General features: G+C 37.6%; 1 protein-coding gene and 1 non-coding gene across 2 annotated transcripts in view; both read left to right on the forward strand.

The window, feature by feature from the left end:
• fbxo15 (F-box protein 15) overlaps positions 1-2,986 on the forward strand; it is an 11,247-nt gene extending 8,261 nt beyond the window's left edge. Inside the window, exons 7-9 of the mRNA XM_015021538.1 lie at positions 482-627; positions 1,200-1,324; positions 2,584-2,986. Of these exons, the coding sequence (XP_014877024.1) occupies positions 482-627; positions 1,200-1,324; positions 2,584-2,847 (535 nt within the window). The 3' untranslated portion in view covers positions 2,848-2,986. The remainder of the gene's footprint in view (positions 1-481; positions 628-1,199; positions 1,325-2,583) is intronic.
• Positions 2,987-3,557: 571 nt separating this feature from the next.
• trnar-ccg (transfer RNA arginine (anticodon CCG)) lies at positions 3,558-3,630 on the forward strand. The gene has a single exon. It is a non-coding gene; the product is annotated as a tRNA-Arg (tRNA).
• Positions 3,631-18,409: the final 14,779 nt, after the last annotated feature.

The raw sequence follows: 18,409 nt of genomic DNA on the forward strand, positions 1-18,409 counted from the left end.
TTATATATATATATATATATATATATAATTTTTATTATTATTATTTTATTTTTTACAATGACAAATATCTGAAAAGGGAAGCATTTATAGCATTGATCAGAAGAGAATTCAAGAGGCTCATAGAAACTATTCAGAGTCGCTGCAAAAATTCATAACTCAAGTGGCAGAACTTATCAAAACTGCGTCTATGTAGTAACTAATTGTGCAAATCAGCAAATCTGTCCTGAATGTCAGATTATCAAAAACTAATCTGACATTTTGAACACAAAACAACATAACAAAACACTTTTCAGGGTCTAAATTCTATTTAACAAACAGTGGATTTGGCTCCCTCTACTGGAGATTTGAAAGTGTTCAGTATATTTGCAGTATGCACAGACATTTCCTTCAAACAAATAAATACCTTGCTGAAATGTCTTTGTAATGCAATGGCAATTTTCTCCTTTTCTTGTGTCATCTTTAACATGTTTCTCTGCTTCAGTTCCTATGCAGAGCCAATCGTCCAACCCCCTTTTGATGACATAGACCCCGAATACGGTCTCCATGGTTACAAACTACATATTGTTCTCCACAACACTGTATGCAAACTCATGTCAGAAAGCTTTTCCCAGCTTTTTTGTCACAGAGGTACCTAATTTCTCATCATAACCTCAAAGCCATACTGCACTGGTTTAGATGTGTGCTAAAAATCAGGTGACAATAAATCAATTCAAGCACTGCTTTTTGTTTTGGTCTCTTTGACTGTCAATTTGCACATATAATGAGATTTAGTTTCTCTTAATGAAGCCCATTGTCACCCCGCGACTGCTATTTTTGAAAGTTGAACACTTGGCTTGAATATGTTTTTCAAATAAAGATGCCATATTTTTATTTAATAAAAAACTGAGCTATTTTGTATTCTTTATGCAACATTTTTTAGAAATTTCTTACTTAATCCATTGCATTTTGCAAACATAAAGGAATTTTCCTTAATCAAGAAACATATTTTAAGGGTTTAAATAAGTGTTATAAGATTTTTATGCTTAATTTTCTCAAGTTTTAAACTCATTTGATGCAAAACTACTTTAAATATATTTTTTACATATAGCTTCTTAAGAATTAAGCTAATATGCATACATACTTGGAAATACAGATGATTTCCATTGTGGTATTTATATTATAAAGTAAAGATCCATTTGTTATGTGTTGTCTGTGACCAGCTCACATCTCTGACGGATGGATCCAGCTGACTGCCATCAGCAGAGCCGACTCCTCACAGCACATCCAGCTTTCTGGGAAACCAGTCCTGCCCTGGCGATGTGAAGCCTTGCAAGGCACAGTGGAGGTACCACATGTGAACTGCTTCTGTCTAATGTTTTACACCGAAAGTGCATTGTCAGAGTACATTGGGTTAAAAAAATAAAAAATACATTTTGCAACAGAACCGCTGAAAGAAAAAAAAAAAAAAGCAGCGGCAGAGGAAGCTTGTAGATGAGGAATATTTTATAAAAATGATGAACACTATTGCAGTAAATGTACATCAAATATTATCTGATGAATATTGAGTTAGTGGTTAAACTAAATTTCGATTAATTACCATGTGACAGACTATTTATTATAAATTTAAATAAAAATCTTATCTTGAATCAAATACGTCCTGCTTACAATTTTGATATACATTAACATAATAGTTCAATTTTAGAAAAAAAACAAAAAACAAGCAAAAAAAAAAACACATCTTAAAAGTTAGATGAATAACATTAACTAGCAGAATATTTTGTTGATTTTAAAAACCAACCTACTTCAGATGTATCAAACTTGTTTTTTTTTTCCAGACATAAACTGTAACAATAAGCGTTCTGGTTGTGTTTGCTTCTGCAACGGACATCTTGTAGAAGTGCCAAACAGAAACAAAATGCTGAAGGAGACAACGCAGCTGGTTGTTTAATCCTGAAGCACAAAGCATCAGACTCAGTGACAGTACCTACTCCCACTTGTCAATCTGTCCAACAACCCTAACCCCGCTGTCTGTTGTCATGGAAATAATGCCGCCTTGTTGTGACAGCCTTTCTTTCAAGACGTTGTACAGTTTTCTCAACTATGTATCCATAAATTCAATATCTGCAAATAGTGGTTTGTAATATGCAGATTGGGTTAGTTTGTCTGACATCCTTCTTCCTGAACTGAAACTATCTAATCTCTAGGAATGTCTTGCATTTTGCCAAAAGCTCTACTTGCTTCTTCTGGCTGGAGTTAGCTGAAAAGATGCTTTCACTATGATAGATACACTACACTGCAGGTGGAGATGTTGTAGGACTAACTATTAGATTTTGTTCATCATAAAAGCAGCAGCTCTGCAAGGCGGATTGTTCATGACTTCAACGTTTACATTCTCACTTTTCAATCTAACCTTACGCACCAAAATGGTACAGAAGTTTTTTTTGTTTTGTTTTGTTTTGTTTTCGTGGTTAATTGCTGGGAAAATAAATGCCTGCACACGGTGACAAAAATTTCTGTATGTGTCAACTGCAAAATGATGTGATGAAATCAACTGTGATAATCCACCAACTGCTGACTCATGTGTGCCTTGCAACACTTTGCCAGAATTGCTGCATTATGTCTCTAACGCTGCTGGACGAATTCGGAAACCAATTCAGTCGTGTCACTACTCCCATTTCCATGGAGCCGGAGGAGGCAGCTGTCTCATATGACTACGATGGCGAACACTATCTCATCCAGCATGAGGACTCAAACATTCAGGCGAAGATGCAGCTTGTAAAGATGACTGCAAAGAAGTATTTTGTCGTCAGCTTAGTTGTCTATGTGAGTGTTTTGTTTGCCAACAAACATTTCAGCAGAGATTACTGATCAGTGTGTGTTTTCTGTTGTATTTTACATCTGCAGTGGTTTTACAAATTGTCCATTCAGTGGAAAACTCAGGTGAAGTGTTGAGTCTGACGCAGTGCCTTGTGACTGCACTGAATAAATGGTGTGCTTGAAACCCTGACATGTTGGCCCTTCTAATTTTCACAGTTATAAGTGGATAAAGGAATTAAAAGGGAAAAAAAAACATGAATTTTGAGACTTCATTCTCTATCGTATTGCCAAAAAGCTCCAGGCAGCCTGAACTCTGTAGAAATATCAACCGTACATTTACAGTGAACCTTTGTTATTGTGCTTAAAAACACAAAGAGCTCTTGAGATTTGTGTTTGGAAAGATATGGCTGTTTAACATAATGAAAATTAAGGCGCTCTGGATGTTCAAAATATCTCTACACAAAGATATTTTGCAGCACAGGTTGTTTTTAAAGAGAATAATTGTTATGCTTATTTTTTTCTATTTTACACTAATTTGGTTTGGCAAAATGCTATGCTATTATGTAACCACTGTTTTGACTTGTATTTTACTGTCTGTAAACTTATAAAATACTACCTTATTGGTCAGTTGCAAAATTTAGTATCTCAAAAACATGTTAGGTTTTGATTGCATCATATTTTCTCATTCATCATTCAGAAGAAAACTGATGTCCATTTCCAGGAGATCAATCTTTTGGTTCCGTCTGGCCACTGCATTCTGTGGCCCAGTGGCCTAATGGATAAGGCATCAGCCTCCGGAGCTGGGGATTGTGGGTTCAAGTCCCACCTGGGTCGGTTAATGCAAGTCACTGAGAAACTGTATCACTTAAAGATTTTGGATAATGGTTAGTATTGAAGTTAATAATCAGATGCAAGAATGTTTTGGGGAATTTTTTTGGTTTCCGACACGATTGCATGATTTCACATTCCACAGGTCAAACTGACCCAGAGACGTTACTGATGTTCCTCAGAAATTAGCATAACATGAGGATTGAAAAGCAATTCCAATTGCAAAGGAAATGCATGTAAGCCTCTCACTTTAAAGAAAGTAAAATATACACATGTATCTAACACTGTAGCACTTTTGACCCTTCATAATGCATAATGCTCTTATTAGCAAATGTTTACATTTTGATAGTTTAGTGATTTTTTTTTTTTATTTAAATTTAGGGTCAGATCACATTTATTTCATTTTTGCCCCAATAATAAAAAAAAGCTAAAATCAGCACGTGCTCAATTGCATTGCCAAAAGTAACCCATTTAAATTTCATTTTAATTTCCGCTTTCAGATGGAAATTAAATTGTTGTCCGCATACTTTGGGAAACTGTGGCCCCAGCATTAGATTTATTGCCAAGGCAGTTGTTTGATATTGTCGCCGAGCCGATGATAAACCAATACAAGGACAAAATCTCTTGCTTTTGTTGTTGATAGGGCCATCATCACCATGAAAGACACTTAGTTTTGTATATTATTTGCATTAGATTACTAAACAACTGAAGAAATTTTTCCCAGGTTTCAAAGCTAGAATCAGACACAATCGGCATGGGAAACCACCAGGGCTTACTTTATTTTGTATTTTCCACAGCTTTTCATTCGTATTCAAAGTTGGACTTAATTTGATATCGGAGAATAACCATAAACAGCATCCTCATGCCATAAGGCCATATTGAAAAGGTGTGGAGCATGTAATAAACTGGCAAATATTACTCAATTGCCATTGCCTGGACTTTAATATCTACCATTTATGGCTCTTCTAGTTGCCACACATTTCAATCTCAATGGCCTTTATACTGCTGTTTGCTGCCATCATCATCTGCTGCAAACTGGCACTTCTTCATCCCTTTTTATATGACAAAAGCAGGACCCAAGGGTAATGTGTGTTGGTAATGGTCTGGCAAAATATGAGACAGTTATTCATGTCGTTTGAGACACATAACGGCTCAAAAGGCTTTACAGGTGCTGCTGGGGCGAAGATCTGTGAATCCCAGAGTTTGCTTTTGCAGAAAGTAATAACTTATCCAAGCACATTTATTCTCCTTTATAAAACGTGTGACGTGAGTGCACAAGCAGTAACGTAATGTAGGTTTATTTAAATGAAGCTTGAACAAGGCGGTTCTCCAGCAGAGGGCTCTCTTTGGTAAACAATGAACTTTCTGCACTCACCGCCGCTTTTATTCTCCTTATTCCGTCGGCTCAACAAAAGCTCCAAACAAACATGTCTTCTTGCTCTCATGGGCACAACACGACAGTGATCTCATTTTAACATAGTTCTGATTTTTTTTCATAATTACCCTACGAGCCTTGTAAAACAGCGCGCCAAAGACAAAGGCGACATTATCCACAAGAAAAAGCAAAATGTAGTGGCACGACTCTTCATTAAACTTATCTTCTTTAGCTTCCTCCCCAGCTAATCTTGGAAGAAAATTGCTTCCATTTTTAGCTTTTAATTCTCTCCCTTGTGAGTGACCAGCTGGACCCACAAATAATTCAACCTTACAGGCCATTGACACAGCTCTCATTTAGTCCTCTGTCAACTAAAAGAAATCCAACAGCAGGGAGATTAGCTGAGATCATCATTTTAATTTTAAATCACACACTCTTTATTCAAAAAGGTCTTGCAGGTATAGCCACAGTCTTCTCCCACACACACACACACGAGTGTCTTTGTCCTTACAAATCCTTACAATTAATATTCCGTGTTTATTATGTTGTTGGGCTGGGATGGCATGTCGGTGAAGTTAATTATGCATATAATAATCACTGCAACATCTGCGACAACAGCTCAAAATGTCTTCGCCAGAATCGTCTCATGAGGAGATCCATAATCAGGCAAAAAAAAAGTGATTTGTAGATACTACAAATTAACAGATGGCTCAACCCATTACAGTGCTGGACGTGAACTATTTCATAATTATATTGTAGTTACTGTCATTTTCTTTCACCTTGTTCTGACCCCCTTTATGTTCCTGCTGGGATGGGGGACTGGGGAACTGAGAAGGCTTCTAAACAAATTGAAATAGTAAGATGGAGATTAGTGAAAGCCTTATTTATTATTCTCGTTACGTTATAACACAACTTATTTCACAGACATAGCAGCCAAGGGAGGGATTCACTTGCTGGCAAGTCTACAGACAGATCCTACATTTTTGGTCAATTATGTCGCCTGGCTTGATGGTATAAGAGAAGAAAGGAGCAACCATAATTCTTGACATGGATGCATTTTACCTTCAGGAAGAGCTCAGGACAAAGTAGCTCACAAAACATCCCTGAATGAATAATAAAACTGGAAGCTACACAAAAAGTCTTCTCCTTCAAACAGAGTCAAAATTAAAGATGTGACACAGAGTAAATCTACTCAACAATGCATGACTAAGGTATACATACAAATAATAATAAAAAAAAACATACACTATAAAGGTCACACAGGCCCATGGATGATGGCTGTCCATTGGCCTAAAAGGCTCGGTGACGCAGCTTCTCGGTGTTTTTACAGGTCGCTGCTGATTGAATAGCTGGAGGGCAGCTGTGGAGACAGCAATCCATTAAAAATGGAGCAGTGAAACCTAAGGCTTAGTGCAGAACACATACAGTAAGTATCAATAAATATAGACCTGAGGCAAATGTGAGACTGACGCATGAAAACGTTCAGAAGATGTCACAAACCACAACACTGTCAAAACTTATGTCCAAACCACCCAAGATCCGATGGTTGATTTTTATTTTATTTTCATTTTTGATCTGATTGAGTGATTCCCACCTTTTTACATCGTAATCTATACAACCATTAAATTACAGGAAGAGAGCTGAGATTAGTTTAAACCTCAAGAGGCAGTGAGGTGGATTCAAAAAATACATCAAATAAAACTCCTATATTCCCTCCTAATAGCTGAGTATTTCCAGTAATTTTAATTAAACTTTCTGGAGTGAAAGTAAACAGGATTAATAACGTCTTTCTTGAAGAAGAACAGCTCAGCATAGAGCGCATAGGACATCTTCTATCTTGAATAAGCTACTGGAGCACCAAGCGCAGATAAACGAGACGATAAAGCTTTGGCAAATTTGAACGCACGTCAACGAAACATAACCCATTTAACACAAAGTTTTATGCGGTTGAGGAGCAAATGAGCACAAAACAGCAACAGACAAAATTAAAAGGCATCCTGAGGGAGAGAGAGAAAGAGAGAGAGAGCAAAACTGTTCAATTAGTATTCAGAATCTGCGATGACACAATAAAATTGTAACTTTCAGATGAGAGTTGGCCTAGATGCACATAGCTGGTAGAAACACGCATCACCAAAGACTGCTGAACGATTACGCAGCAGTGCACATTGTTTAAGTTATATTCTACTGCTAGCTATTAATTTTTATAAGTAATGTAATTATTAAACGGCAAAGGTTTACTGTTTAAATATGAGGTACATTTGTTCATTTTCTAATTGCAGCAATAACTAAATGTATAACCACTTGCCTATAGTTTTGCTTGGCAGTCATTCAGAAATGTGGTTTCTCTTCTTTCCATTATCTGGAAATTAAGACAACTATATGGACGGGATCAGAGTATCTAGGACAAATAACTCAACACTGGTGTCATCCTCCCTTGCCTCACACGTTGCAGTGGGGCTGTAAAAGGGGAAAAGAGATGGCATGTGTCAGCACATTATGTAGTACATTGTTGAAGCACTTCCTGTAATTTAATGGTTGGCTGGTTTTTATTCTCGCAATAACATCCTGTGTCTCCCAGGTCTCAGAGCGAGCATTTGTTGGACAGGTAAAGGGTAACTATTTTCTTTTGTCAAGTTGCTGCCGAGCGTTGGTTAAAAAGGTCACATATTCGTCGATATGCAAAAGGACGAACGGAAACAACCTGGACTAAATGTGTTTTCTCAAAGGAGTTGACTGCATTAGGTTGTACCCTACAATCAACGGCATTTTTATAGCTGTGCAAACAAGGTGATGCTACAAAAAAAAAAAAAGTTCAAGTACGATACCTTCTCTGCTTTCAGGTTAACCAGAAAAAAAATGATCTGTACTTTGATAAAAAAAAAAAAAATCTTCACAAAGTTTCACAATGCTTAAAAAGATTATATCTGAAGTCAAAGCAGAGAAGCTTCAATGTGGAATAAGACAAATAGAAAGATGGAGGGTTGTCAATTGACACTTGAAATTTCACAGGAGAGATCTTCCCTTCATTTTCTCTTGCCTTTCAGGGCTTCCCTGAAAGGCCTTGAGGTTAAGAGTACCTGCTGAGGATGCAGGTTAAGCTTCATCTGATTAGGTACAGCCGTACATCTCTAGAAGGGTGCGATTACTGAAATGGACAAAAAAATAAATAAATAAAAGGAAGACACTCAGCTAAACCGCAAACCAGTCAAATGCAGATCACAACATATGATTTTCTACAAATGCAAACTACTTCACTCTAACACCCACAGGAAGCTGAAAGCACAAAAAAAAAAAATCCTTCAAAAACACCAAGTGTAAGAAAAATATTTCTGTGTCTTGACAGCTATGTAAAACAGTGACATTATCCAATGCTTCAAATGCTAATTAGTGGCATTAATTTGTACTTTTAACCATTTCACTTCACTGTCTAGAAGAATCATAATGGCCCTGCATGTATCTGTAAATGTACATTTTACCTGTCTTGCACCATTTGTAAGGGCTTATTCTGGCAAACGTAATTCATGTACTATATTTTTTAGCATAAATCACAATCTATTTTTTTGCTAATCTTTCCATGCCTGGCTTAATTTTCATTCCAGACATAGTATATCCATGACAACACCATGACACTGAGCAAAATAAACACGTTTTCCACCAGCCTAAATCAAATGTTAAATGTGGTGTCTTCTGTGGGCTTCACATAAAACGGTCTGGGCTCTGCGAGTTCTTGGAACAATTGGCATCAGTGCAAAGGTCTGTGCCTGAGGCAAATGCTATTGATCTGAACCGCTATTAAGAAGGAAGCCAGAGGAAAGAACGAGAGGCAGAGAAAGAGGTGCAGACTGGAAAAAAAGAAAGCCTCATTCGTTTTCTGCGTGTTTAGTAAATATGGTAAACAAACAGGTATGTCTAGTATTGTAACAGAACTCTAACAGAATCATGCTTTCTAAAATCTACAAGACATTTTGACAGTGAATGCATTTTTCCCAGAAGAAAATATAAGTTGTTTTTTTTTTTTGTTTGTTTTTTTACCTCAACAACAGCATTTCAGAAATTGGATAGTGTGATGGTTTGGGGTTACTTTGCTTTTTCAAGACCTGGTAGATTTGCTTTAATTGATAGAACTGGGTCAAGCTATGTAGATAGACAAGTCCCCTTCTAAATATTCCCCAAAACAATCCATGAAAATCCTCCAGACTGGCTAATTAAAATAATTATGCAAAGAAGAATGTGTCAAATTTCCTCCACAGCAATTGCCAGTTAAGGTGAAATACATACATGACTCGTCAAAAGTAGGTATTTTGCATCGTTTTATTCCTTTAATAGATGGAATTTAAATATGAAAACATTTATGCTCTGTAACCTTTGTCTGAGATAAACGTGCATTTCATCATCTGAAACGTAATGTAAGTGTGAAAGAAGAAGCCAAAACAGAAGAAAACTGTGAGGATAAAAGTCTTTCTAAAGACATCGCATGTCCTGTTGGAAATCAGTTAAGATCCACATAATAAATGTGTATTTATTCACGATTATTTTTTCTCTTCTCAGCAGCTCATTTGTTAAATATGTCTATCTGGACGTCCCCTGGAGAACAATAAGAGTCATCTTTTGCACGGGCAGAAAACAAGCCAATGTGGTACTGGATGATTATGTTTTAATCAGATCTCTGCTGCAGGGCCACCGGTGCTTGGCACCTATTAAAGCAGAAAGCAGTCACTGTGGCCAGGATGACATTTCAATGCTCATGCAGTGGTTGCAGCAACAAAAAGGATGTGTCATAAAGCAGTCTGCTTCAATACTTGTCAAAAGCATCTAAATCAAACCACTTTTATTTACAAGTGTATCTCAGCCTTGCTTACTACTGCAGTGTACCATTTTGAGAAGGCACCTGAAAACTGTCCGTTTATAATTTAATGGATGAAATTTTTCTATTACAATAAAAATAAACCATTTCAATACTAATAATAAGTCATTAGACATCAAACAAGTAGTAAACACACTCTAGTGTATGTGCTTTGAAGAAAATATATATATATTTTTTACATCTACAACTAGGTTAGAGCTGCTGCAAAGATAAGTCAACAGAAATGCTCCAGAAGCAACACCAGCAAAACATAAAGGTAAAATAAAACCTTTGAGAGCAGAATGTCTTTCCAATACAGCGACAAGCTAAAGCCTAACAAGCTCTTCCAACCCGTTTGAAAATCCATCTGCTCCTGGATATCCTGCAGGCTTTTTTTTGCCTCCTGCTTGGAAATTTTTTACATGTCCTCACTGGTTGCCACCAGACTGGAGTGTTCCTGTAGATTAATTAAAAAAAAAAGATAAAAAGTGGCTTTGCTCATTAATATAGAGAAGAGAGGGCACAAAGTTCACAAAAGCATAATTGAAGGGCACAATTTTTTTTTTTTTTTTCAGGTGCAAAACAAATGTTGCTAGCTATAAGCATTAGTGTTGCACACAAGCACATTCAAAAGAAAATGTTCATGATTGAACTTAATGAGACAGTTTTTACGTTTGGTGTCATTAAATGAGGCTCAGTAGTGAACAGAAATGCAAACTGATTTCTTTCAGGAAAATCTTGCTGTTTTATGCCAAAGTGAAATATTTTCCTGCAAAAGCAAGAGCTTGGTTTCTGTAAATGTGTGTGTGTGCGTGCGTGTGTGTGTGTGTGTGTGTGTGTGTGTGTGTGTGTATATGCAGTCGATCCTTTTTTTGTAAAAGTAATGAAAGTTTTCGAGGCACAGGAGGCACCAGTGCGACGGTGTGCAGCAGTAACTTATGTGGCAACGTGATTAATTCAAGTCTCTATTAAACTGGAATGAATTCTGAAAGGTCAAGTATTTTGCACCCCACTTCATTACTCTGCTATCTTAATCAAATGGATTTCTTTTATTATCTCGGCCACTCCGTGATTGAATGTGTCCGATCTACCCAGTGCTGATGGATGTTGTTTCCCTGAGCAACAATCCCGGAGGCTTTCGTGAAATAATGACCAACACTCATGACTAATGAACGCAGGTTGCAGAAGATCAGCTGGAACACTTCGGTGATGTGGTTGCGATGAGATCTTCATTTGCAGGTACGATTATGTCTTATGCTATTAATTCCATACTGTTTTCATATGATTACTCTTTTTTTTTCTCAGCAGGATGAAATTTCTCACTCATTTAAGCGTCAACATAGCAATAAAGAGTGGAAAGTGTCATGCTATCATAGAGTTATTTTCCATGTTTTTTTAATACATGACATAGTGAGAATATCCATGCATTTCTCTAAACTTCACATTTTAATACGATATTTTGCATTTAATTATAAATTGTCAGAAAGGAAATCACTAGATCGGCATGTTGATCATTTTAAATGTTTTTGTCACATGCATTGTGATTCATATTGCCTGCTGTGTGTACACAGTCATGTACTAGGCTGCAGTAACCCAAAGAAAGTTTACAGTGACCACAAGAAGGCACTAAAACACCTTGTGATTTTTCACATCTGGCACAGGGAAGAGCAATGTCAACAAGGCTCTTGATTTCATGACGTTTCAGGATAATTGGCTAAAAATCTTGGACTTTTCCACAATAAAGTAACTATGTTACCCATGAAAATGCCATATGTAGCAGAAACTTTGCATCGCAGTGGTATGTAGTGCCTTGAATTTGATGTCTGTCTCTTTAAGAATTTTCCAACTCTTCCTCTTCACCATGTCATCACAACAGTACTTCTTGGATGATGCCACTGACAACCGTTCTTATTAGTGCTGGACGTATATTTGTCAGAAGTATAAAAATTTACACAGAATTTTCTCGTGTGAGTTTATTTGTCGCTCACAGACAAAACTACTGCTACACCGTTGCAATTCTTCTGTGCTGGTACACAGGTTCTCTAATGATTTTGCTCCTCCCAGTCCACTACCTTTAGATCAAAACTAATTCACTCAACTTTATTAACATATTCAAACAGACACATTTTCTATATATTTTTTCCCTTAACAGACTCAAGTCAGAGAATGTGGTTTTGCACACTGAATACAACTGTGCAAAACTGCACAAAATCACTGGTGTAAAGCACAAACGGTGCTTTACAAGCCACGCCTTCATTTTTTGCACCAGAATGACATAGAGTGAACTAGAACATGATTATCAGACAAATTAGGGAGGTGATTTGTGGCTTGACTCATCATCAGGTGAAGATATCATGATATCTAGCATATTTTCTACATTTCTTCTTTAGATTATAAAGAAAAATGAAAAAAAAAAACGATAGGATTTCTCTTTCTACTGGAATTCAAAATTGTACCGTTTTGCTGTCCAAGTGTGGGAGGGAAACCAAGAGTATACCCAGTGTCCTGAACTCATAATAGGTTTTTAAGACAAGAAAAACAGGTGTGTTCTTTATAAACAAATGAAAATATATGTATATAAAAAACATGTTCTCTATTAATATGCAGAGAAACTTGTCTTTTCCACTTGCATAAGGTCCAGTTGTGTCCATTTGCTCCAATCAGTCAACTCTATGATGCTACTCCATGTTGGCTTACTTCCAAACCATCACGTCATCACTTTTTGCAGTACTATCAACCTTGGGAGCCATGACACACACTGCATCTCATCAGAGAATATTACCCAACACTCAGAGGACAACATTCATCAATGTCCTCCTGCTTTTTGCCGGCGGTGCATTTCTTTCTTTAGATGCCCAGAGTCCATTTCAGTTGTTCTAGCAGCGCCGCCGGCTGCCTTGTTTGAAATGCGATCCTTCAGCAGCACACGAGATGCATCTCTTTCAAGGAGATTGCATCTGTATTCTTTGCTGAAGAAAAACAAACACAAATGTGTGTGTTTTCCTTTAACGGGTTTTATACTGAGCAATGCCGCCTGTCCAGTAACGTGTGATAGGACGTGATCAATGAAATGGCTCAATATTAGAAGGGAATAAAAGGCCACGCTTATCTTCAGTGCAATGTTCACAGATTTTTATGTGGAATTTAATTCCAAATTATTCACATAAAACATGCATATTCATGCTTTTGTTTTTTTTTTTTTTTTTTTGCTTTTGCTTTTGCTTGTTTGGTGTTCCTGTGGGCGGAGCATTTGGCTTCAAAAGACACTGGGAGGCAGTCTGTGGTTAGACTCCTGACAAGTCACATTGAAGGGGATGGATTCTTACACTGAAGGTAGTGCTGTTTGTCTGTTATAATCTGCTTTGGATGTTCTTTGTACATATTTTGCACCTCTCCTCTTTGTTCACGTGAAGAAAAGCTTAATAAATTTCACTGAAGTGATCTCAATTACAAAGGTTAAGATGTTGAAATATTTTTTGCTTGAGACTTGACACAGAAAGTTCTTATGCATAAAAAAAAAAGAGTGGTCACTTCACTGTCGAATTACTTTGGCTCCATTTTATCACTTGTATCATTATATAGATGAAGTACACAAAAGTACACCTTCAGGAGCTGCATGTTATTTAGAACATTTTAAGAACAAGAGTAGTCCAACGCCCCCTTGAAAATTCATCGTGATCACACTTTCTCAAGGAATGACATATGAGCTGCAGCCAACGCACAGGGAAAATCACATTAGCTGCTTTAAAGGCTTTTGATTGGAGAAGCTCAAACACTTAAGCCTCTGCAAGAGTGATGGCAGCCATGTATATGCACTTCAAGGCATCTGATTTATTATCTGAATTTTAGCTCGTGAGTCCTATCACTGCCAATTGGGGGCTTTTGTAGGAGGAAATCTTAAATGGATATGTGTGGGGAAAAAAATAAGAGGACGGAAAGTGTTTGAACCGTGATAAACAGTGGGAGCTTAACTGTGACTAAGGTATTCAAGGCAGCCTTCCAGCATATGCAGATGAGCTCCATGGTGATTTTGTTGAAAGCACATGAGAGAAAAAGATGGAAGATTGCAACACATGCATACAAAATGCTTGAGGATGAGAAGCCCATGCTGTTACATGCAGATACCAACCAAAGCGCGTCAGCCTGCTCGCCTCTCTTCGTCAGCGCAAATATTCCTCCTGATCGAAATGACATAATCGATAAATGACAATAGGACCTCTTTCTTGCTGTGATGCTGTGGGAAAATGTGCCCCTTTAGCCGTCGCCATTTCTCCCTCCGTGTCCTTTACTACTTTGCCCTTTCTTCTCGCTGATTAGGCCGCCAAAGGTCGCCCTGGATCTTGATGTTCGCACACAGGTAGAGCGAAGCCAATTTCAGATGTGTCAGTGGAACTGATGCTTCCAGCTTCCATGTGACAGCTTGAGTGGAACAGTCTAAGCCCTCATCTCTAAATCACCTCTGCTTACTGAGTGGAAACCATTTGTCACATGCGCTTGAAATGTGCCATCAAGCTCTGTCAGCAAGCATCCATTATGGTTATTACATCATGATTCATTTTGGTAGCTGTTGTAAACGCAGGGTGAATCCCATGTTTCACGTTTACTTTTAGATATTTACTAATCCCTTTGCTCGATGTGCTGGATTTGTGCCATTTGTGGCTATCTTAATAGTTCTTGGATACAAAGGTTTTTTAACATTTATACCTACAGCCGCTTACCCATAACATTTATAAGTGATCGTGCACGGGTGCATCTAAATAGATAAGATGGCCAATTGTTCATTTTAGTAGTGTAGTAACATGGACCTACTGTCAAATATTTAGATTTTTGCGTTCCACAATTTAACGCTGCATTTGTATTAATTACTGCATCAGTGCAGTTTGGCGTGGGATCAATCAGTCATGTCCCAAAAACACAAATATCTGAACCACAGAATTCCACAGCTGAATAAAATACCAGCTTTGTTTTAATATTCACACTCTTTTGTTATTGGTTTTGACCAATACAATGCAAGTGTGAAAGGAACACATGGCTCCTTATCACTACTACTCCTTATTAGCAGTCAAACCTCATGCTTTAACAACTGCTTGAAATCAAACTTCTGACATTAAAGATCGGAGTTAGGGACACAAGCACAAAAAAAAACACTCTAAAGAGTGTAGTATTGTATGCAGAACACCCTGAAATGCCTATTTTTAATGTCGAGTTGGAGCTTTTCTTTGAGAGAGAGCTGCTGCAGAGCTTGTTGGGTGCCACTGGGGATCTGTGATCACACAGTCGCACTACAGAAAGTCTTCTGCTCCCCACCCCAAAGAGCACATTCAGCGCGTTCCAGCATAATTACCTCAAAGTGATTACAGAAATCACTGCAGCACTGTCACTGCTGAGAGCATTTTACCAAAGCCTCGGATAATAACAATACACATATTTGTCCGGCTTGCTGGATGCAGATTTTTTATTTTATTTTTTTTTTTTTAATAAACATTCAGCGTGTAGTTAATGCACTACAAATTTCACACGACTTGACACCCTGCAACCTGGTTGCCCTGGGAGCTCACCGTGCATCATTCGGTTATTGCAAGCATCTGGGGAGTTTTTGCAGCATTTTATGAAGCACTGGAGATGAGTGTCAGGATTCAAGAGCTGCATGAAACCAACCGTATTTTCTTGGGGGGGGAGCTGGTTCTGGAGATGATGACTGAGTGCAGAGATGCTGCTAAGTTCCCTATCCTGAGATCTGTTTGTGTTGCCTCCAGGAAAGCTCTCACACATCCACTGTGGTAAAACAAGGGTGGGTTGCAGCACACACACAATAATGATCGATTCTTTCTGAATTACTTAACTGACTTTAGCGTTATCAATCGTAAATCTCTTTCAACTGTTTGTATGAGCAACTGCTTCATTACACTGTTAATTTACTCTTTGTTTTTAATTAATGTGCCAACATTTCAAACTGATTTACTTAGTCTTTCTCAGGTGCCGTGTGCCAAATCACCCAAGAACAACACACAGCACAGACATGTCTTATGAAAACATACAATTTGAATTTTATTTTCTATTTGCGACACCTGGTTCTGTTTTGATGTTGATCTTATAGAGTCATTGGTCAAACTTTAACAGTGGAAACTGCGAGACCTAAACGTTTCTTCCATATTTAGCCAATCCATAAACTTTAAATAAACTTCTGTTTATTTTAAGCAAAACTGACTTGGAAAATATGCTCATGCTCTCACAAATCACAAGCGAGTCACTGCCGTTAAGCAATTAATGGCTGTATTAAACTGCAGCCATCTACCACCCTTGGCAGACATTTCATACATTGCCAACTTGATTGCGCTGAAACATCACCTGGAGAAAGTTGGTGGCTTAGTGGCTCCAGTCTGTCAGGCTGTAGACAGTCTACCTCCCGATGTGCCTGTGGCATACCAGTGTGTGCAGGCGTGGAGCTAGTTGTTCAGTGACCTAACGTTATCTTTACCATTATTTTTGGTAAATTGAAGGCTATAAGAAGCTTCTGAACAAGCAAACAGTTTTTATAAGTCTAATTTTAAGAACATAAGATTTGGGGGTGGAGGAAGCGCTGGGGGAGCCAGGCTTTTCAGCAGGGAAGAAGTTGCCACCAACCCCCTGCTTTAATGTGGTTTTAACAGATTTCCACTGAGAAGTTTATGTGGGAGTAAAATCCACAAATATTTGCATCTGACTTAACAGAATCTGTGGCCAACAGACAAATTATTTGTTGTGCAAATGCGTCCCAAATAAACGCTGACATAGAGAGCGTAGGAAATAAAAGCAATACAGAAAAAGCAATCTACCTTTTTTGTTTGCTTTCTAGTATATGCCCGCACTCATTGGCAGCAAATATGAGTCTGTTGGACACCACAGCCCAAATGTTAGTACTAGTCCACGTTTCCGTTTACTCAGCCAGCCACTGACTGACGCTGACGGAGGCAAACTCAACAAAAAACAACAGATGATTTACTGATCAGGTTCTTTATGGAAACAAAAATTCAAATTGAATACATTATCATATTGGCAGTAAATGTATACATTAATTATTGATATTTACAAAAAAAAAAACTAAAAAAAAACTCCCAAAAGTAATTATCTTTTAGTCTAATCCAATAGTTGAGAAAACAGAAGCCTGCAGAAAACAGAAACCTCAAAACCCTGAAATCTGGATGGTGTAGACTTCTTTTGCAAAGCGGATAGAGATGCGCCAAAAGTAGCCACTGCTTCTATGCCCAGCTGAGCATCTATATTAATATTAAAATGATCACATGCTAGTCACATAGTAAAATGACTAGCATGGCAAGAAGTCATGACAAATCGAAATAATGATGATTGTGTAAAATGAAATCAATCATGTTGATGCCGTGTGGCAATTAATTCAATAGTTCCATCATTATGACACACTTTTCTTAATCTAATTTAGAATGCATGATGGGTTCATTTCTATCAATTGCCTATCAATTAGGGTTTTTTTATATCTTATGTCCAGTTTATAGTCTATTTTTTAAGACGGTATCATTTTTATGATGCAATTTGACTTTTTTTTTTTTTTTAATTTATGACATGGCGGTAATTCACAATTAAGTTGTTGTCTTCTACTTCCAGGAAAGAGGTAGAACAAGAACCAATTACTGTCCTTAGAATACATGTTTACACCAACCAACGAGGTCAAAACATCAACCGCACCTCCTCACAAAGGTAGGACTGTCTGTTGACTCCTCACTCACAGTTGCAGTTGACTGAAATGCTTGGAGATGCGCAGTTCCACCAGATGAAAAGCAGCCGCCTTTCTGGAGGAGCTGAGCCGAGAAGACACAACGGAGGGCTGCTCTGTGAGCTGTGGTTTGGAGATCTCAGCTTCGAGGAGGAGCTTTGTGGAAAAGGCAGCTCTCGGTGAGACCAGGCGTTCTGCACAGCTTGAATGGTTGCCACGGGAGATTAAAAGGTTTCTGCAAGCATGCCCGGAAGAATCAAAGTAACGCGCCAGGTATGTTTTTGATGAGGAAATAATATTATAATATAATGTAAAGCTCAAAATTGTCAATTTTGAATAATACTGCCTCTTTTGTTTTTCAACAGGTTTTTACATCTTTGATTTGACAAGTACATTTGTTGAAATATAAAACCTAGATGTGCATTTCCGTTGTACTTTGTGTTCAGATTTTTATTTAATTTTTTTATTTTATTGTATTTTTTATTTTAGTCACTTCAGCTAAATCGAGCTCATTGTTGCACTTGCCAACTTACTGGGGCTGTGTGGCATTTAGAGACATGTTAGCTTGTTCCTTGACAGCTTTATTTAGTCAGAAATAACACAGTGCTACTGGCAAATTAACCTAAAGATTGCTCCACTCTCTAGGTTTTTAAATGATGAATCACCTGATTAATGTTCAGCATAATCTAGTGAAATACTGAAATGTGTTACTTAGTGTACAGCTCAGCAAAGTGCTGGAAAACAAATGGCCCACTTCTTCTTATTTACTTTTATCTTTTCTTTTTAGTTATTTTCTTCATATATAAAAACCTAACTGAACATCAGTAACACACTGTCAATA

This window comes from Poecilia latipinna, unplaced genomic scaffold, assembly GCF_001443285.1.
Source record: "Poecilia latipinna isolate Pla-1442-1.1 unplaced genomic scaffold, P_latipinna-1.0 Scaffold2802, whole genome shotgun sequence".
Classification (NCBI taxonomy): Eukaryota; Metazoa; Chordata; class Actinopteri; order Cyprinodontiformes; family Poeciliidae; genus Poecilia; species Poecilia latipinna.